Source organism: the organism of the source record quoted next, unplaced genomic scaffold, assembly GCF_019419815.1.
Source record: "Pyrus x bretschneideri cultivar Hongxiangsu unplaced genomic scaffold, Pyrus_bretschneideri_v1 Contig7, whole genome shotgun sequence".
In the NCBI taxonomy this organism is placed as follows: Eukaryota; Viridiplantae; Streptophyta; class Magnoliopsida; order Rosales; family Rosaceae; genus Pyrus; species Pyrus x bretschneideri.
In genome coordinates, this window is record NW_025999809.1 from 4,545,533 (window position 1) to 4,567,077 (window position 21,545).

Consider the following 21,545-nt stretch of genomic DNA (forward strand, 5'->3'; position numbering starts at 1 on the left):
AATAAAAAAAACACGCACAAGTGTCAACAATCAAACGAAACTATTAAAAAGAATTGAAAGAAAAAAAAATCAATGAATTCTATGACTTGGACAAAGTGAACGGTTGGACACACAATAAAGACAAAAGTGTGAAAAATTGGGGCACACAATAAGGACAAAAGTGTGAAGCTTCATGCCTTGGCATTTACCATGTTATATAATGAAAGAATAATTCTCTAGACATCCAAATAACACCAAGTAAATAGGATATAGATGTATTTTATGTATTAATATATAGGTCGCCAAATGCCATGTCACATATGCAACGTCAATAATTTAATAAGATATATGTAAAAGATAGAAAAAATAATTTATGATCGAACCAACACATAAAATTTCTACGCCACGATAATAGTTTGATTCTCACTATTTCATCGCACAATAAAAGATATTTGAAACTTCATAACGGAATTCACATAACGAAATTCAATAGCACATGCCTTTTTTTTTATCCCAACACAGACAATGCACATTTTTTCTCCTTTTTTCTCCATTTTTTCTCCTAACACGCACCATAAGAGGCACTTACATGAAAAATCTAATAACTTTACGTGTTATATGGTATGAAATTCGCCACATGTTTTCTACTACTATGCAAATGCAGCGCAATCACCAACTGTCAGATCTATACAAGAAAATGGAAATCGAGTATCACGGCATAAAACTAAATTTCAACATCAAATCTTAGGGCGGATGACCCTAAGAATTTTAAACAAAGACTTAAAAATATTAGTCACCATGAGACAAGTTTTAAGAAGAAAGAAAAAACTAAAGTTAATATTTAGTGAGGCTAATCCCAGGAGTAACGGACTTGGCGGGTCCACTTGGAATAGTATCTTATCCAGATCACATTAGATTTTAAGAATAATTTAATCGTGTCTATTCATCAGTTATTATGCGGTTAGAAATTATTTGAATTATTTTTATTTAAAATTGAACACAAACGGTATCTAATAAAAACTAATCTAAAGGTGTACAATTAACAAATACGAGGATCCGAGAGGATCACTCATCCGACTATATATCAAAACTTCCATATACAAGAGAGAGAGAGAGCAGGAGAGAGAAAGACGGTCTCTGGTGAGAGAGGGTTGGTTGCTTTTTACTTCGTCTCCATAGATAGATAGCACGCATCTCAAGCAGTCACAGAGAGTGAAAAATGCTAATATATATACTCAGCAAATCGGTCTCCGTGTAACGGCTACTTTTGGTGAGAGAAGTTGAGAGAGATAGCAAAGAGGCTCTGGCATTTGGGCGACGACGGTTGAGTTGCTGCTGCTGCTTCATAAATGGATTACAATAATGACAAGTAAATATAAAGACCCTTCTTTCTGTCGTTCTGGCTTCTGGGTTCTTTCGGATTTTTTTTTTTTGGTGATAAAAGTGTTGATTTTTTGTGGGTTTTGGGATTGTTGTGGCAATGTAGCTGGAATATTGATTTGGATGATTGAATGATGGTTCTGTGAATTGGATTTGCTTCAATTTTTGGGGTATTTAATTATTTGGAGATGATATGAGGATGATGTGGGCTCTCTGATTTTACTTGGCGGGTCATTATTTTGTGCTTTAGCTTAATTTCTTGTTGTATGGCTTAAGCAAAATGCCCAAATGTAGATTATCATATCCTGCTAGTATATCTGTGTTTATACTTCCAGATCCTTATTGCAGAAGAATCCCTCTATTGATACATGTTTAGCATCCTAGCAGTGGATCATATGTTTCTTTAGTAGTCTTCTTTTTCGGGTTTACGGTCACTTTCTCATTTGGGGCGAAGTATATTTGTTTGGTTTCTGCTTATTGTTTGGTCACATTTCCATTTAGCATTGTTTTCAATCGGCAGTTCACTGATTACATTGCTCTTTTAGTTATTGATTTGATTCATTCCAACTATGTTGAATCTACCAGCATTGACAGAAAGTAAAAAATAAGGAATGATTCAAAGTGTAGATTCTACAAGGACATTAACTAAATATGCTGCTTATGTAGTCTTGGAGCCTGAGCTTGTTGTATACATTGTGCAAACGTTCCACTGTGGCTCATCCTTTGAGATGGTTGCAGTTTGCGGTTTTCGGTTCAGTAAGTTGAAGATACGAGTACTTATGTCTGACATCATTTTGCTTTCCTTTCTATTGTGTGAAATGATAATAGTGAGCACTGGAATTGGAAAAGGAATAATCAGCGTGCCCAAAAGGACTCGAATCATGGTAGTGTTCTCACCACAGTTCGTAATTTGCTAATATATTGCTATACGAGGATGAAGTTAGTGATTTCTTGCTTGGTACTATTATTTTGAGCAGACGTGTCTGAATGCATGTGGAAGGGAGTGCCACAGAACGAAGAAGACATTTCCTACATGTTCGATGATGAAACAACACCAGTTAAGGCTTGTGGGGATTTGGCATATCATGTTAACTTTAGAGGTTAGGCTTCCTTGTTATTTTCCGTCCTCATTGTTCTTGGCATTTTCTTGCTTTTTGTGCATGCGCAATTCAGAAACATTGCTTTATTGTTTGTGTTTTGATATCAAAGATGTGGATTTCAGATAATAGGACCCAGGAACCAGAAGCAGAAGAACAGTCTTTCTCACAAATAAAGAGGCGCCGGATGCTACAATTTGACACTCATGATTTAGATCCTTCCCTTTCATGTGACGAGTTGTCTTCTTCATTCTTGAATACAAGTGTATGTGCTGGGTAGTTCTTTCTTGTCTGAATTATCACATCTATAAGGAACGCTGTATTGTTCAACGGCTGCTTGACAAACTACTTTTGAATTTGCAGCACGAATCAGTTAATGCATAGTCTTTTCTATCTCAATGCTACTGCATTGCAATGGTGATATGGGTGTTCAGTAGGAAGATGATTTTTGCATTATATCTGCTACTCATTTGAAGTAGGCAATTCAAATTGGCGTGTTTCATATGTTATTTCTTATGCCAGCCTTGAGTAACAATGTTGACAGGGCTGCAGTTTCTCTAGTAGTCTAGCTTTGGGTTTTACTTTGATAAGGGAGTTTCAAGTTGTATTGTCTGCAGTAAGAAGTCAGAAGACTCAGAACTTGATTTTTTCCTTGGAGACAGGATTTCAGTACATAAACAGCATATGACATGTGCCATGTATTTATCTAATTTTTCTGCTCTATATATAGGAGAAGGCAGATTCAATTGAAGAGGCTTTTTCTGAAGCGTCGCAATGGGTATCAGGGTTTGCAGGTTTGTCTCTTCCAGAATATGTTTTACTAAATTTACTTGAATGTTTATGCCTAGGGTTTTCCTGATAATCATATTGTTTATGTTAGGAAATCCATCTTCATCTGGCTTTGAGGGCCTGGATCCATCACCTGATGAGTGGATTGCTGAATGCTTCAACTATACTGATATGCATTTCAGCCCTGATGAGTTGTATGCTTCAGGGGGCTCTCTATTTTTAAGTTTTGTAAAAATCATTTAGTAATTTACTATAATCTGATTGCTTCATCATTTGATACTCAGGAATTTCTCAGGGGCATCGGATGTTCAACTTGACATCACAAGTAAATTACATTGGTTCTTTCCATTAAATTTGTACTTTAGTCCTTGTTCCCTTATACCCTTATCCGTCAATTAGTTCTAAGTCTACAAGTTCAATTCCCTATTGCAGAGCTCTGTGATCTCCAACCTGAGCATGAAGTGAATGTGGTTCAACAACGAGTTACCCAAACACCTCGAAATGTTATTTTTAAAGGTACTGTCATGTTATTGACATTGTTTGTTTCCTGTATCGAATGTACTCGTTATCAGCTCCCTGTCCTTCTTAGGTCATATTGTGAGCAGGAACACCAGGATTCTTTGTCTGGATCATCACAAACTGCATATATATATATGTTGAAATGAAAATTAATCCTCAACGTTCTCTGTTTGTGTTCATAGGTAGGAAGTCTTACATTCGGACTCCCACTAAGCTAGCTACTTCTGTGGCATATCCATTTGCCTTCATTAAACCCTCTGGCGCCCATGGAGATGTAACTCTGAAGGACATAAACCAGCGGATCCGCACTCCACCACCTTCAAAATCAAAGCAAAAGCAGGAAGACCCTGCTGCTTACCCCACTTCGGCCTTTTCAGGGAAGCCTGTCGTTGGAAAAACTAAAATCCGCACTGAAGGAGGGACAGGCAGCATTACAATTATGAGAACCAAAGGCTAAGAGGCAGTAGAGAAGTGGTACTCCCAACTTCCCATCTTGCTGCCCTTCTGCTTTCCCTATTTTTGTGGGATGATTTTCCCTGTAATATTCTTGGGCAGTCAGGTACAGAAGTAAACTTCATTTTTTTTCTTTCTTTTGGGTTGTTCTCGGAAATCATAAGTCACGGCAAAGTGCTTATGTTTCCAAGTGTCTCTAGCTGTCAAATAGTAGCGGTTCTATACATTGTATGACTGAGAATCTCAAAAGTCTACTAGGTACTCGTTTATTTCGGTTTCTCAAAAACCTTGGTAATCATTTCAGGAACATAATACACATTGTGTATTTCGATTTATGTCTGAATCTGAAAGGTGTTAAGATGAAATTAAAAGTGTAGACTTTATCTCGTTTACATGTTCATTAACTTCATTTCGCCTAAACCTCTCTTTGTAGTTTGTATAGTATTCACGCGTATACTGGCAGAGATTCTTAGCTATCCCTGTCTGTATATCTCTGTGCATGGTTCTCTCCCTTTGCACAAGAGAGATAGACAGACGGAAATATACATCCGCTAACAAGGGCCACAGAGACATTTCACTTGATCTCCTTGGGGAATTAAAACAAAGAGGGTAGAGCATGCTTGCTTGTGGCAGGCTTTTAAAGGGGAAGGGGAAAAGGCAAATCATTGTTGAAACTGAAAAGCAGACACCCACCCACGCTGGTATTCTGTATCAACTTCACATGCTTTAAAATTTAAATGGGTTAAAAAGTGTCAGGTGATTTACTTTAAAATTAGGACTCATTGGTCTACTTAATTAGCCAAAATTAAAGGGATAATAGGAGAATAAATAGAAGAGAAGTGGTTTGGCTCCCACTTGGTGACGGAGAATATTTTTGGGTATTCTTTGAAATGAGAGTGAAATTTTGCCTAATTTTGACCAAACCAGTCAATATTAAAATGGCTTAATTACTCAGTTGCCATTTGATGTGTTTTCGGGTCTCATGAAAATTGTTGTCCCAACTTTTCCTTTAGATTTTGTTTTTGTGTCCCACGTAATCACATACCGTTAAGTATGTTAACTTTTCCGTTAAAAATGCTAATGTAGCATGTGTGGGATCCAATGCTTTGCTTTTGTGCATGCCATGTGAAAAAAGACCGAAAAATTATTTTGTATAATTGACGGAGGCATATGAAAATGTGGGACACAAAAATATGATTTAGAGACAACTTGAATATCACTTGTAAAATGCAAAGTGGGACTCAAAAGCACTCGAGTAACTGAGTAGTTAAGTCTATTAAAATAACATTTCAGTCTATAAATATCGTTCACTAATCCAATTACCATTAGATTTAGATCTAGCTTGGATTCAAAGGCATGCCAAGATCTACCTCAAATCATTTGGAAATGCATTGATGTTGGCATCTCTCAATAATCTAGTATGAAAAATTAAGCCAAATTTAACTAAATGGGTGATTGTCTAGTACGTTTTGACACCCCGACTTGGTTATTAAGAGCATTTACATTGTTGTCGAATAAACGTGCATGTGTCTGATTTTATTCTTTCTTAATATCTTGTATAGCCAGTCATTACTATGATTTTGTGGTATTCCTCTTCACTTGTAAGTGAAAGGTTTTAGGTTCGAATCTCGTGGATAACGAATTTGATACCAAATTATGTTGCTCATTATATGGTTTATTTGAACTCTCCCTCCCCTTAATGTAAAATATATCGTTGTACTAAAAAAAAAAAAAATATATATATATATATATATATATATATATATCTTGTATAAGCTGTTTAATAGGAACTGTAACCCAATCTAGCCCAACAAAAAATAAATGTAACATAACTTCCAACCTATCTTAATAACCAGCCTCCAAGCCCAACCCCCATATCACATGGTCATTGTCAAATTTTTTTTTGCATTTTTTGTTTATAAAACGATATTATTTACATTAAAGATGATGGATAAACTTAGCCTCATAACGAGCTAGTAATATTGTGGTTCAAATTGAATCTAAGATCTCTTGTTTACAAATAAAGAAAAATACCACTAAATCGCTGTCATAAATTTCAACATTTTTAAGTTTAGTCAAATTTTAGAAAACATTTCCTCCCAACTAAAAAATAAAAAGTTGGCACTCAAACGGATTTTATTTAGTAATTTCGACATATTTACACGGAGTCCAACAGAAAACAAATCATTGAGAAAGACATAGTGACTAATATATTGGCCAAACTGGTTTATTTTTACCTTAAAATACATTTGGTTTGAATTTACGTAAATAATTTCTCTAAATACAAAGCATTTGTTAAGCACCTCTCACAATATTCAATGACTATGGTTTGGTTTCATGTCACTTGTGTAACACCTCAAACAAAATATAAAACTATTTAAAATTTGGTTGCAACCAAAGAGCTTTGCTCTCTTATACATAAAAATTACGACAGAAAACAGTTAAAATTCAATTAAACGAGATTTAATTAAATTTCAATTGTTCATTCGTAAAAAATATGTAAAATAAAAAATTTCCGGTAATTTAAATTAATTCGGCATGAAAGCTGCCCAAATCAAACAACCATACCGAAATTTCCTTCGCAACTTCGGACCCGTCTCAATATGTCCCACCATACTTAACATGGCCAAACGCGTGCTTTCATTGGCGGGTCTCGGTTAAAATCCGCTGCCCTATTTTGTCCGAACCAGGATATTTGGGATTGCGTGGGACAGAACAGGACAGGATAAAAAGCAGCAACTTTTGCCTCCAAAAACACATAAACCTCCATGCCACGTCACCATCAGAATTCAGAAATATTCCTTTATTCCGTATCTTTATACCTTCCCCTATATATCTTCGTGCTCCAATGGCGGACGAGAACTAAGGCAATGCGTTTGCTTCCCCAATAGAAATGGCATTTTCTTCGTGCTCCTCCGTTCCTGCAGTAGCTGCGATAACGTGTTTGATTGCGGTTGTCGTGGGTTGTTATTGGCCCGTTGAGGCCCGAATTCCCACCACCTTGGACGGCCCGTTCGAGCCCCTCACCGTCCCCTTTGATCCCAGTCTGCGCGGCAACGCCGTCGATTTGCCGGACGACGATCAGCGGGTCCGTCGCCGGGTTAAGGGGTTTAAACCCGAGCAGATTTCCGTCTCGCTCTCCGCTGATTACGACTCCGTTTGGATCTCCTGGATAACAGGTTTTGATATATTTTTTTTTTGGTGCTGGTGTTTAAAGCGGTATGCTTTTTCTGTAAATGCAATTTCAGGATTTGAGAATTGGGATTTTTCATTTTTTGGGTTTGGTTAATTGGGGCTGTTTGAAACTGCTGCTGGTAGAAAGCACTTCCTGGTAATTGAAAGTGCTTCCGACAACCTTTGACATAAAAACTCGAATTCGTTTTGGATGATAGAAGCACTTTTCTTGGTTGTGTTATTAATAAAAGCACTTATGAGCAGAAGTACTTCCTATAGAAGCAATCGCATACAGGGCCCGGGTTTGTTAGTAAAAGCTTTAAGCTTTTTTAGCATTTGAGAATGGGATTTTAGTATTTTTGGGTTTGGCCAATTGAGTTTGATTTTCATGGATTGTTGTTGCAGGGGAGTATCAGATTGGAGACAAGATAAAGCCATTGGACCCCAAAAGTGTGGCAAGCGTTGTTCGTTATGGGAAGCTGAGATATCCACCAACACATGAAGCCACAGGGTATTCTCTTGTTTACAATCAGCTCTACCCTTTTGAAGGGCTCCAAAATTACACTTCCGGAATTATCCACCATGTTCGTCTCACAGGTTTGATTTTGTTCGCTTCTTATTTTGCTTCAAAGTTTTTGATGGAGAATTACAAAGTTGGGTTTGGCTGAAATGACTGAACTTTTAAACGCCCCAAACATAAGTTGTGATGGAGATGTGGTTCTTCGGTTATGTTGGTGATCTAGTTGTTGTTTTGATGTAGGGTTGAAACCGAATACACTGTACTTTTATCGATGTGGGGATCCTTCTATACCTGCAATGAGCGAAATCCACCATTTCAGGACCATGCCAGTTTCAGGTCCTCGGAGCTACCCAGAGAGAATAGCAGTTGTGGGAGACCTTGGCCTTACATACAACACAACTACCACAATAAGTCACTTGACAAGTAATAATCCTGATCTTGTTCTGTTGATTGGTGATGTTACTTATGCAAACCTCTACCTCACAAATGGAACTGGCTCTGACTGCTATTCTTGCTCATTTCCAAACTCTCCGATACCTGAGACCTATCAGCCTCGATGGGATTACTGGGGAAGGTTAAAACATAAATTGCTTTATTTCTATGCACGCAATGGCTGCTGTAAATTATGGCATAGAACTTGTTTTCTTATGTTGTCATTGCTGGATAATTTGTGTAGGTATATGCAGAGTTTAGTGTCCAAAGTTCCGTTAATGGTTGTTGAAGGGAACCATGAAATAGAAGAACAGGCTGAAAATAAGACTTTTGAGGCTTATAGTTCTCGGTTTGCATTCCCATCTGAAGAAAGCGGATCTTCGTCCACATTCTACTACTCATTTAATGCAGGGGGGATTCATTTTATCATGCTTGGAGCCTACACTGACTTTAGCAAATCAGGTAATTAAAGTTTGCCTAATTTTTGAGTTTATTCCTTGCCTAAATATTCCTATTTTTGCAATTCTTTTTCTTTACAAGTCATTTCTTTATTGTTTCTATCCCCATTAAATCAGTGATCACTTTGCCTACAGGGAAACAATACAAGTGGCTGGAGCAAGATTTGGCTAATGTGGACAGATCCATAACTCCCTGGTTGGTAGCTACTTGGCATCCTCCCTGGTATAGTACCTACGAGGCGCATTACAGAGAGGCAGAATGTATGAGGTTGGAAATGGAAGAGCTACTGTACTCTTATGGTGTTGATATAGTGTTCAATGGACATGTAAGTAACGATAACCACCAATGATTGTCACAATCTTTGATAGGTAACAGGTTTCTTTCTTATAGCCGGAAACCATGTGGAAGAAGTGGTATAAGGGTCCTTCGACCGAGGCTTTCTTGCATACCAGTAATCAGATAGTGATAGAAAAAAAGAAGGAACTGCAGTTTATGCTTTGAACTTTTGAGAAAACAAATTTAATATGAAATTAATTGGTACTTGGTTCCCTCACTGCTAAAACACATAATACAAATCTTATTTGAAACGCTATCAGAAACAATGACCATATCTTGAAACTCGTATCACAGCAATACCATTTGGTTCCGATCCCAAGCATGTTTTTATTCAGTTGTCCTTAGCGTCTATGAATGATGAACAATTTTCCTCATTGTAACTAAATATCTTTTTGCTTTAAAGTGCACTGAATTTTCTTCTGTTTTCTTGAATAAAATAATAGGTTCATGCCTACGAGAGATCGAATCGAGTTTATGATTACAACTTAGATCCCTGTGGTCCTGTATATCTCACCGTTGGGGATGGGGGTAATCGGGAGAAGATGGCAGTTCAACATGCTGACGAACCTGGTCATTGCCCAGAGCCATTAACTACTCCTGACCAACACCTAGGTGCAGGTGCCTTTTGTGCAGAGAACTTTACCTCCGGCCCAGCAGCAGGTAAATTTTGTTGGGATCGGCAACCGGATTACAGTGCTTTCAGAGAAAGCAGCTTTGGCCATGGGATCCTTGAGGTACTCATTTTTCTGTGTTTCTGTTTGGTAAATATCCAGTTTGACAATGCATTCAATTTTCTATAAACGTTATACTTAATTTGTATGACCCTACACTACATATGATACAACTTGAAAATGATTGATGCAAAGATGAGCATGTGCTTGACAGTCAATGGGCATAGAAAGACCACACATGGGTAATGTTATGGAACCAGTTTAAATCACTTTCACCATTCCACTGCAACGTCATGAGAAAATCAGTTAGCACCAATATTTGTTTATACGGAGTGCGAAAATCCTGTGACTGACTTGAATACCCTTGATCGGTTATTGAGTAGCAAACATGGATGTAGGCTTGTAGGCTAGAAGTTTGCTGAGAATGTATATACTAGAATTACGGCTCAGTTTCACCACCTGGATTATACACTAAGCGTGCATTTTGATGTGCATAACTTGCAGGTGAAGAATGAGACTTGGGCTTTGTGGACATGGTACCGGAACCAGGACTCCGACAATAAAATTGGAGATCAAATTTATATAGTGAGGCAGCCCGATAAATGCCGCATCCGCCATGTGTTCGAAAGTTGGCTTGCTGACCTCTAAATCTCACTGCTGCTTGCTGGGAAAATTATTATTAAGATCCCAAATCAGTTGACCATTCTTATCTAGATAGGAATTGGACGGAAGGTGCAGAAAGAGTAGGAAGATGGGGTTTCACCTATGTATACACACTATATATATACATATATATATATTTGGGGTTGGTAGGGGTGGGTGAGGGGAGAGAGAGAGAGAGAGCGCAGAAGAGGAGCAACTCCGCTATTGCTGTGTGTAAATGATAAAATCTCATTTATACATCTCCATTGTAACTTGAATGTATACTCTCTCAACCAATTTATACAACAACAAACGTGTAAGATTTGTTCCTGGAGCAATTTCGGATATCAAATTCTAAACTAATTGCGTATCTTGTTGAGTTATTGCAAATTGGTTCAACCGATGAAACAAAAATTTTCCACCGCTTATTGTGAAGCCGAGAAATTTTTTAAAGTGACTTTTATTTGTCACTTGGTGTTACCAGTTCACTAATATTATGGTGGTACTACTTATAAGGGTGGTGTTTCGACAAAATCATTAGCTCCCGAGCTCACAATGCATCCCATCTATAAGTCATTTGGAGTTTGGACGGAGCGATGAGGTTCGCTATAACCTCCGTACGAAAAAACTTCAACAACTTCCCGTTCATTGTATTCTCCATTAAATTCCAGGCCAGAGGTTCCACCTCCATCTCATAGAGATTATCATCACCTGTTGTTTCTGTGAATAATATAATTTCTTACCGTCCCTTGTCCAAAGCATTTGCAATATTGTGCCAATTATGTTATATATTTGCAGGATGCATAGCAATTTGGTGTCAGTAAAACTTTGTCTGCCGCATATTTGATCATGTTTTAACTTAGGAATTTCATGGTCTAGTTAATTTTGACGGATTTGAAAGGCTTTTAAAACAAATTAGAATCAAACTTTCGAATTTACTACTCCAAACAAATTGCACTTGAAATTACCATAATCAGAATTCATCAGGTCATGTACATAACTACATTCTACATAACATTTACTTAGGATATGAAATGGTGAGATCGATAAATTCGAAATCATCATTATATTGTTGTTCTTATTACATTAATATAGATATATGTAGCCACTATATATACCTATTAGAGTGAATACCATACCAATGCCCCACAATTTGTTGTCCTGACACAATCGACCGGATTCGCAGCGTTGTAGTCAAAACAGATGACGACTTCCAGCAGATACGCGATCCCCCCATCATACTTGCACATAAGGAGAGGTTTTTTTCCCTCCTATAGTCCTTTGAATGGCTGATTCAAGGTCGATGTAACGATATTGATATCCTGGTACAATCCCAGTTGTTTGAGAAAATAGATATTGTGCATTGTAGGTAAACCATAATCTATAAGCTTCATGGAAGTATTGTGTCTGGGAAAATTTATTGTCCGAGCACCTGCCGTGCTTGTTGTACTCCTGCGCCCAGAAATCCATATTTGTCCGTCTAATGTTGAAGTTGGGCCAGGAATTGAACAAAAGTAATTGCAGAGAATGATCAGCATTCATCTGAAGCACAAAGACGAGAAGTTACAAGCATTTCAGAGAGCTGCAGGAGAAAAAACAACATGCCTTCTGTTTAGTTAATTCATTAATAAACATGATCAAATATACAACATACAAATAGTTAGAATTGAGGTTAAGTGTAGAGTGTAGAGAAAGATTAAGTTGAATCTAGCCAGCAAAGATGATAATAATTAAGGTCAAGTGAGTGTGAACATATTCGGAATTAGGGAATGCCTCTTTCTTGCTGCCCAAGGCAATGCATTCTCATGCTATAAAGCGTAGTAACTGTGTAGTGGACGATTCATCATCAACCCAATTATATAAAGTGGTTCATCATATATCACATTCAAACCCTAAGCTAGCTAGTAGTCCACATTTTAGATTATAACTCTATTTCAAAAATCCATTCAGGACAACGCTAACTAAACATGGTTCCGAACGAAAAAAATACAGAAACGACTTAGGCATTGCTTGTGTATCTCATCTTATAAAAACGGACAACTTACAATACACTTAATTTCGAACATTGTTTGGGTATCTCATCTTCTTCGTTGACAGGCAACACTGCAGGGTGGATATCTGCGGGTAGCCATCATTTCGTTTCTTGGTTGTATTGCTTCGTATTTGCAGATTGTTGATACGACATGCCTTTTCTGTTTAGTTAATTCATTAATCAAACATGGTCAAATATATTCGTAAATTTTCATCGACTCCAAGTTTCTTAAAGACATCCATAATTTGGACAACAAAAGGATTTCATTACTTTCGATGTCTACGTACACATGTACTTATTGTTGCCTTCCGTGACCGAAACCATACTCTTCACATATACAACGGGCGAATGATTTGCTTTGCACTCTGGACAATAAGAAGGTGGCGGAGGAAAAATGGGAATAATCCTTACAGCACTTTGAATGGGTAGATTTTTTAACTTTTTAGTGCCGAGGTTATAGCATACCATGCCTCCATTTTCCTCTACCATAAGAACCTCGTTGCTTTTCCACATTGCCGATGTGTTCTGCAGGAGCAAGGGGGACATTGAGGACCATGGGATCTTGGCAGCAAAGTGTTTTGTCCAAACACCGCCCTCATTATTCGCACCACCACGAGAATCATCATCCATGAGCCACATTTCAAAGGGTAGTGTATCACCACCTTCAAAAGTATTATAATTCAAGCGAAAAAGAGCGATGGATTCATTCCACACCTTAAGACACATTTGAATACCAATTCCTTCGAAATCATTGAACTCTAGCATCTCATGTGGTAACAGTATGTCATGAAACACCTCACGACTCATGTCAAACAAAACGATCACTCGCCTGATCTTTTCTTCCTCCTGACGGGCGGCATCATAGAAATGGACAAATTCCTTTTGTTGCTCACTTCCTATCCAATAACACATCCCCTTGAAGTACACCTGAAAAGTTTCAGGCCAAAGGAAAGTAGTTTCCGTTTCTAAAGAACAAGGCTCGATCTCTCTCCAAGAATTAGTTCCCAAGGTATACACCACTACCTTGGGAGGATGAATAATCAAATGTTGTGTGCCGTCATGCAATTCTGAACAAGAAAATCCAATTTTGACAACTTTGTAATCTTTAGATTTAGGATCATAGCCTAATCCCAAAACATCATTGAACCGATATGTTAGTGGCATGTAAGGCATACCCAACCACCAAGGATGAGGATCCCTAAGGGATGCTTCGTCGAACCAATCTGGAATGTATGTCTCCGAGGGAAGGACCCTGAATTCCTGAATTGCCGGATTCCACAAAAGCACCTTAGTAGAATTGGGTCGAGCTAGACAAATGATACCATTACAATGACCTACAACGTGAAATGATTGATCATCTCCAATCTCTAGACTCATAGCAAGAGGAACATCGAAGTCCTCGATCCCAGAAAGAGTGCTACAGTTGTGCACACCACCATCGTCATCATCAACAATGACATTGTCAAAAGTAAGTACTGAGAATACGGATTGAAATTTGTCCCTGTTTGGGTCCTCCGTAGAAGGGACTAACATTCGCTTCAAAAGGACACGAGTGGATTGATCGTCCAGCAAGGAATGGGAGAGGTGCTTGTCGACGAACCTGGGGTCATTGATGAGAGCAAGCCACCATCTAGCGACGCACTTGAATCGCATCAGAGATTTCGGAGGCAGAGTTGACAGAATATTCACCAACAAATATTGTCCAATTTTGGATGTTTTGTTCGTCATTTGTGCAATGTCAATTATGGACCTCACCCTTGTTCTACTACACACACAAAGACCAACACAACAAGATCAGAAGATTCCACAATTACACATTCTCTCTAATTAAGCAGATTCTCAAAAGCTCATCATCATCTGGCATTGCTTTTGCCTACTGATTACGAAATCGCACTTTTTATTGTTTGATTCATCTGTAAACACAAACGTGAAAATCAGCGACAAACGCATGATCTTGGCTAAAAGATTCTGAAAAGCTCAGTAGCATTTGAATTTGCTTTAAGTTACTAATTAAAAAAAAAAAAAAAAACTCATGGATACATTCAAAAATTTAACCTAGAAAATGCCAATTGAAATTCAAAAGCGAAATAAGAATTGAATAATAAAAAGCTAGAAATAAGGTTACCTTGTTGTATACTAGGCGGTAGGAAGAGGAAGAGACCGAAGCAGAAGCAGCGCTGTGAGTGAGAGGGAAAGGGGCAGACTCGGCGCAGAAAATGTATTTTCTGCGTTTTGTTCGCGCAGCTTCGTGCAATAATGCGATGGCAGGGAGGGGTTTTTATTAGGAGAAATTTGATATAACTCTAATTTTTTGAGTAGGAATAGTTTAATTTATTAAAATAAGTTTAGTTTGTTATATTTAATTATTTAATTATCTATAATTATCTGTTCAATGATAAGATTTATTATAAAAATCAAATTTCTTTCCAATTATTTCTTTGCTTTTTTCTTTTTATTTATCTTTGTGTTATTTCTCGTTCTTCCTCCTACTTTAAACCCTATTTATAGATTTTATTTTTAATTCTTATAATCAACCTATATCAGAAGTTAATTATATTTATCTACTTATGTGATAGATTCTTTTTTTTTATAATCAACCTGTCACAGATTATTGTGTCTTACTTGTAGATATGTTATGTTTTTTCTACCTTTTAATTAGGTTTCATATCTCACGTATAGGTATTATATACATTCATATATTTGTTACTTGGGTTAGAGTAGAATGTTTAGCAGATAAATTTATGTTAGTATATTAGTTTTTTTGTTATAAGATATTAAATATATTTTTTTGGAGTTGGAAAATGCATAATATTAGAAGATTTTAATTGATTTTTAATATTTTCAGAAAATATAAAATGAGTATAAAAGAAATAAAAACATATAATTAGATAACTGGACTTATTCCTAAACATACTCTACGTTTTTGAACCTAGATCTAAAAGTCTCTTTTTATTTTGATTCTTGTGCGACCATTTTTCAAGACCCTTCCAATTTTACAAACTTACCCTTGGAAATTCGGCCGCAGCCTGCTGTCGCCAATTCAGTGTCTCATTTTTGTTTGCTCTCTAACTTTTTAACAGCTGTCTATAAACTTAAGTTTTAATTTAACGGTGCTATCTTTTCAAAAGACTGATATAACAAATAAAAAGAAATAAAAGAAAAACAAAAGGTGCCAAACTCTCCACCTACCCAATAACACTATTTAATTGGTGTTATCAATGTTTAATTTAACAATCTAATCTTTTCAGGGGATGCTGTTGTTTTTCTTCAATTTTAAGTTTTTATTTTTATTTATTTTTTATTTTTTATTTTTTTAACGTTAACTTTGTTGATTTGGTAATAAGTTGAAGCATGTGTCACTAAGTTAGAAAGAAGACATGACAAAGACACTAGTTTATAGACATCAGACTCAATTTGTAAATCAGATTAATAGTCTCTGTGATGATGAAGTATTCGGAGGATAGTCTATGTATATCGCCGAGCTCTTCCGGCAGCTTGACTCCAAGCCCAGCCGTGATGACTGCTCCCTCGTTTGCAAGCGCTAGCTCGCCCTCGAGCGCCTCAACAACACCGCCCTTTGCATTGGCACCACCGGCAGCCCGGACCTCGTCGTCAGCCTCCTCGCTGCCAATTCCGCAACGTCTACGCCATTCATATTGACGAGCACCTTAACCTTTCGTCGGTGAGGCTGCATTCTGCCAATGGCTCCGACGACAACGTGCTTGATTTGAACAGCTTATCGAATGCCGATATAATTGCTATCAATGACAGATTCCCTAGGCTCGAAAAGCTGAGCTTAATCTGGTGCTCCAATGCCTCCAGTATCGGTCTAATTTTTCTGATAAGTGTAAACCGTTGAAATTATTGGATTTGTTGGAGTTGAATTTTAATGCTCGAAGTCTGGAATTCTTCGTTTAAGTACTTGACTGGAAATTATTGGTCCATTCCTAAATGGGTTACTTTTGGGGTACTGTCTTGCGGTCTTGTTTTGAATACTACCCAAACTTATTTTGTTTTGAACAGACTGATGATTATAATCACCGGAGTTTATATTTTGTTGACCCTCTTTCGCTTCTTTTTTCAAAGTGCACTGAACTGGCAAAGAGAATAAATGTAGGCAGCGGGTGTACTCGAGCTCGGTAAGCCAAAAACTATTTGTGCCTAAACACCTTCCAATGTGTGCCTTTTAACCACCGACATAATCCATCAACTAGCTTAATTTGCCCTTCACAGTAGTTGTTTTTGTCGTTTAGTAAAGGATTTCTAGAAATCAGAAACTTTTTTTTTTTTGTTCCCTCATTTCTGGCTTGTTAATACAAGCTACCGTTGCATAAAAAAATAAAATAAAAAGGACATAGCCTTATGCCAACCATATTTTTTAAAATTATGATTATTAAATGGATGATTCGAAAATTTTATGATAACTTAGATGAGGAGGGATGTTCGAACTTGACACGCAAGGTAGAAATCAACCTCCAATCCACTAGGATATTGGACCACATGCATTATGCCCAACCATATAAATATCGAGGATTGGTAGCCTTACTCGATAATTTCCTGTAAAACGGTCTTTGAATCTCAAAAATGTCTAAAATTTATTTATTTAAATCATTTGATATTATCTATACTAAAGGGTCGAAGAATGGGCAAACCTCACAATGGCTAGTATTATTGCTTTTGTTTGATTCGCCTTTAGTCACATGTATAAGGAAATTAAATTTCGTTCATTCACTAATCACCCGAGAATCATATTCATAAAGTAATTATCCAAAATTTAAAACAAAACACCAATAAATAATCCAAATACATAGAAAAAGAGTAATGTTATGGAGGCTAAATTTGTCGACAAAATTTGCAAACCAAATGATATGCTACCGATAAGGAATGATCACGTTCATCCATGTTTAATTAATAATCTAATCAACAACTTCGATATCATTTAATTCACAAAATTGCCTTTAAATTTAGTCTCCCTAAGGATCCTAACATTACTCCATAGAAAATTGTTCAAAAACTTGAACCAAATATTAAGAGGGCGTTTAGCCACTAGGGGGAACTCAGACACATGTTGGCCCCTGTTTAAAAGTTCTAATCTTCCATCGGTGTAGATGACTCTTGAAAATCAAAAAACTACATAGTGGTATCTTTGGGATTATCAACTTGAACAAAGTTAGTCTGAATGACTTTACGACGTGAATGATACTTACTGTTAGATGAAGTCCTCACTCAGTTAAAGTCAACACCAGTTCAATTGTTTGAGTTGTGTTAGACGAAGTCCTCCCTCAGTTAAAGTCAACACCAGTTCAAGTGTTTGAGTTGTCTTCTAATTCTTACTTCAAACGGTTGGTTAAGTTTATGACTTTCATATATTTTGTAGCTGCTTAACTCTCTTATTTGTGTATATTTGAATTTCAAATATTCCTTGTAAATGGGGTTTTCAAACCCTGAATGTAATCTCAAATGTATTACAAATACAAGCAACCCAGCGTTATTTGGGTATGCACATTGGTGAGAAACTTGGCGTTCTGTTATAGCTTTTCCAACCTTCCATAACTTTGTACATGGTATCAAAGCCTTCTTAAGTCCAACGACAAGATCCAAATTTTTTTCTTTGCCCATCAACTTTGACAATGATTGACAACAACGCTTCCAACACCAACAATAAACACAATCCCACCCCCCTCTCCCCCAAAATCTGCAATCAATCCTTTCTCCTCCGCCGTGACCACCATTGTCAATATTAAACTTGACAGGACCAACTACCCACTGTGGTTGGCCCAAATCCTTCCTATCCTAAAGAGTCGTGACCTAATGGGTTACGTTGATGGCTCGTGTGTTTTTCCTCCCAAACACATCCCTGGAAATGCAGCTATTAATCTCGCCTATACTACCTGGATTCAACAGAACCAAATGATCCTCAACTGGATCAATGGTTCCCTCACGGCATTTGTCCAGTCAACTGTGGCTAGCAAACCCACCTCGCGTGCGACCTGGGAAGCTTTGGAACAACGTTATGCATCCTCCTTGCAGAACATGATCTTTTAGGCGAAATGAACTCCTGCAAACCAAAAAAGGTGATATTTCAATTGCTGATTTTCTTGATAAAATGAATTTGATTTTTGATAACCTTGCCTTGGCTGGCAAGCCTGCTGATGATTATGAGCTAGTTCAAATTATTTTGAATAACCTTGGACTGGCGTTTGAAATGACCGTGAATGCTGCATAAGCACGGGATACTCCCATTACATATCCCACCCTTGAGGCTCTTCTCCTGACCACCGAGAGAAGAATGCTGGAGCAGACTGTTCCGTTGGTTGAAACTGCTCCAATCAATGCATATGTGGGTGCAAGAGGACGTGGTGGACGTTCTCGAGGAACTAGACGTGGTGTTGGTCCGTCCAACCGTGGTGGTTCTGTGAATCAGCGTGGTTTTGCTCTTCGCAACAACAACAACTAGCGAGGCTTTGGTCCTACTGGGGAACGTTGTGCGTCTGCCAGTGGGCGCATAACCTGTCAAATTTGTGGACGAGAAGGGCATCATGCCCTAGATTGTTATCAACGTATGAACTCTGCCTATGAGGGTCGAATCCCAGCCAAGCGCCTCACTGCAATGGCCTCATCTCCAATCACTCTGAATCGCCAACAAAATGGTCAGTGGTTCTTAGACACTGGTGCAAACGCTCATATCACACCTGACATTCAGAACCCGGTGAACCCTAAATAATACACTGGTAATGACAACATTGGTGGCGTAGGTAATGATTCTGGACTTTCTATTGCACATTCTGGTTCTAATAAAATTAAGGGTGGTTCTTGCTCATTTAACGTAAATAATATTTTACATTACCCTTTTGCCTCAACTAGCCTTATTTATGCCCATAAGTTCACCCTTGATAACCATTGCTATATTTTAATTTTTCCACATTTTTTTGTTGTTAAAGACCTCAAGACCCAGATGATGCTTTTCCAAGGGAGGTGTGAGAATGGGTTATACCAATTTCCAAATGGCGCTGGATTATCTAATCGTCCATTTTTAGCATTTTTAGGAGTTTGAGTGTCTGCAAAGCAGTGGCATGCACGACTTGGTCATTCTAGTTCCTCCTGATGTAAGCTTTTGTCATTCATGTCCGTTAGGCAAAAGTAAAAAATTGCCTTTCAAGTCTTCAAAGTCTGTTTTGAAATGTCCTTTAGAACTTTTACATTCCGATGTTTGGTGTTCACCAATTGTTTCCATTGAAGGTTATCGTTATTATTTATTATTTGTTGATGATTATTCACGTTATTCTTGGGTTTTTCCAATGAAAAATAAGTAAGAGGTTTTTCAAATTTTCATTAAGTTTAAAACAAAGGTTGAAAACATGTTTAATTGTTCTATTAAAACACTCCAATGTGATGAAGGAGAAGAATATAAGAGTCATGTTTTTTGCCACTTTCTTGACACACATGGGATTTCTCAAAGGTTTTCATGTCCAAAACATCCTGAACAAAATGGCTCGCCGAGAGAAAACACCGTCATATTGTCGAAACAGCTGTTGTCATGTTGTCTCATGCTCATATGTCTTCGAACTATTGGGTTGATGCTTGTCCAACAGCAACATACATAATAAATAGGTTTCCAACTCGAGTTCTTTCCAATGAGTCACCGTACGAAAATTATTTCAAACAAAACCTAAATATGATTTTTTTTTAATGTGTTTGGATGTCTGTGTTTTCCTTGGCTAAAACCATACACACAAAACAAACTTCAAGCAAAGTCAAAACCATGTGTTTTCTTAGGTTATTCGCTGGATCACCAAGGATATAAATGTTTGGATTTATCCACGAGACGAATTTATTTGTCTCGCCATGTTCTATTCGATGAGGACTCTTTTCCTTTCCAGGAAATCACACCTTCACAAGGAAATGTCCAACCACCAGGTAATTTATCTAATCCTGATTTGTTGCTTATTTTTCCTGATATTTATCAACAGACTCCCTCATCCACTCAACCTTATCAGCATGCTATAGTCCCTACCTCCAATCCCACCATGACTAATTTAAATCCTACCTTAGATATTGCTGCGTCACCTTCATTTCCTATTCCTTCACCTTTAAACCCTACCATACATGCATCTAACCCCAACCATATTTCCCTCATTCCCTCTAGCCTTAGTGTGTCTTCCCTAACCCTAGGGTCCACCAGTGAGCAAGAATAATTTCAACCAGAAAATAATCAACAAAATGAACCAATTTGTGCATCTAATCCAGGTCGTTCAATGACCACTTGCTCCAAAGCTAGAATCCATAAAAGAAATCCTAAGTATGCATTGCACGTTGTTACTAATGATAAAGTTGTTGAGCCCATGTGTTTCAGTCAGGCAGTTAAACACCAGGAATGGAGGCATGCTATGGTTCAAGAGTTCAATGCCCTACAAAGGTGTGGAACATGGGAACTGGTTCCTTATCAACCTATGATGAATTTGCTTCCCAATAAGTGGGTCTAAAAGATTAAAGGAAGAGCTGATGGTTCAATAGAATGCCATAAAGCATGGTTGGTTGCGAATGGGTTTCAACAGAAGCATGGCATTGATTACACCGAAACGTTTAGTCCAGTGGTCAAGCATAGTACTATTCGTTTGGTACTAAATCTTGCAGTCTTTAACTAATGTCCAGTTCGTCAATTGCATGTTCAAAATGCCTTTTTACATGGCTACTTGACAGAGGAAGTGTACATGAAGCAGCCTGTTGGGTTTGTTAACAAACAATATCCGAATCACGTGTGCAAGTTACAGTGAAGTTTGTATGGTTTAAAACAAGCACCACGAGCATGCTTACAACGTTTTTCAAACTTCCTGCTTCATTTGGGTTTCCAAGAATCCAAGTGTGACTACTCTTTGTTCGTGTTCAATCAAAGAAGAGTTTATTTGATTTTGTTGATATATGTGGACAATATTTTGCTTACAGGCAATGACCCGGTTCAAATGCATCACTTGATAAAGAAGTTGAGGACACTCTTTTCCGTGAAAGATTTAGGACCTCTTCACTATTTTCTCTATGTTGAAGTGTCCTATTTCAATCATTAA

The 21,545-nt window shown here is 37.6% G+C and overlaps 3 protein-coding genes across 5 annotated transcripts; 2 read left to right on the forward strand and 1 right to left on the reverse strand.

The window, feature by feature from the left end:
• Positions 1-1,081: 1,081 nt before the first annotated feature.
• LOC103927694 (protein XRI1) lies at positions 1,082-4,608 on the forward strand. The gene is made up of 9 exons (XM_009336638.3): positions 1,082-1,348; positions 2,188-2,243; positions 2,337-2,459; positions 2,582-2,721; positions 3,187-3,250; positions 3,337-3,439; positions 3,530-3,570; positions 3,678-3,761; positions 3,947-4,608. Exons 1-9 carry the CDS (start codon positions 1,329-1,331, stop codon positions 4,219-4,221), a joined length of 906 nt encoding a protein of 301 aa, XP_009334913.2. The 5' UTR covers positions 1,082-1,328; the 3' UTR covers positions 4,222-4,608.
• Positions 4,609-6,970: 2,362 nt separating this feature from the next.
• LOC103927697 (purple acid phosphatase 15-like) lies at positions 6,971-10,789 on the forward strand. Its single transcript, XM_009336639.3, has 7 exons — positions 6,971-7,396; positions 7,797-7,988; positions 8,152-8,485; positions 8,588-8,805; positions 8,937-9,127; positions 9,582-9,872; positions 10,314-10,789. The coding sequence occupies exons 1-7, from the start codon at positions 7,111-7,113 to the stop codon at positions 10,455-10,457; spliced, it is 1,656 nt and encodes a 551-aa protein (XP_009334914.2). The 5' UTR covers positions 6,971-7,110; the 3' UTR covers positions 10,458-10,789.
• A 1,891-nt stretch (positions 10,790-12,680) lies between these two features.
• On the reverse strand, positions 12,681-14,768 carry LOC103927721 (F-box/kelch-repeat protein At3g17530). 3 transcript variants are annotated; one of them, XM_018642673.2, is made up of 2 exons: positions 14,609-14,768; positions 12,681-14,396 (listed from the first exon to the last, which is right to left on the reverse strand). In XM_018642673.2, the coding sequence occupies exon 2, from the start codon at positions 14,209-14,211 to the stop codon at positions 12,763-12,765; it is 1,449 nt and encodes a 482-aa protein (XP_018498189.2). In that variant the 5' UTR covers positions 14,212-14,396; positions 14,609-14,768; the 3' UTR covers positions 12,681-12,762. The 3 variants fall into 3 exon arrangements, with proteins under 3 accessions (XP_018498189.2, XP_018498190.2, XP_009334942.2); XM_018642674.2 differs by having other exon boundaries at positions 12,681-14,248; positions 14,609-14,764; XM_009336667.3 differs by having other exon boundaries at positions 12,681-14,245; positions 14,609-14,760.
• Positions 14,769-21,545: the final 6,777 nt, after the last annotated feature.

Bases quoted from the DNA above. Each gene is read 5' to 3' on its own strand.
- LOC103927697 (XM_009336639.3), top strand. From the start codon at position 7,111: ATGGCATTTTCTTCGTGCTCCTCCGTTCCTGCAGTAGCTGCGATAACG. The intron at 8,806-8,936 runs GTAATTAAAGTT...CTTTGCCTACAG, and splicing joins CACTGACTTTAGCAAATCAG to GGAAACAATACAAGTGGCTG. The intron at 9,873-10,313 runs GTACTCATTTTT...CATAACTTGCAG, and splicing joins TTGGCCATGGGATCCTTGAG to GTGAAGAATGAGACTTGGGC.
- LOC103927694 (XM_009336638.3), top strand. From the start codon at position 1,329: ATGGATTACAATAATGACAA. The intron at 1,349-2,187 runs GTAAATATAAAG...AAATGATAATAG, and splicing joins ATGGATTACAATAATGACAA to TGAGCACTGGAATTGGAAAA. The intron at 2,722-3,186 runs GTATGTGCTGGG...CTCTATATATAG, and splicing joins CTTCATTCTTGAATACAAGT to GAGAAGGCAGATTCAATTGA.
- LOC103927721 (XM_018642673.2), bottom strand. From the start codon at position 14,211: ATGACGAACAAAACATCCAAAATTGGACAATATTTGTTGGTGAATATT.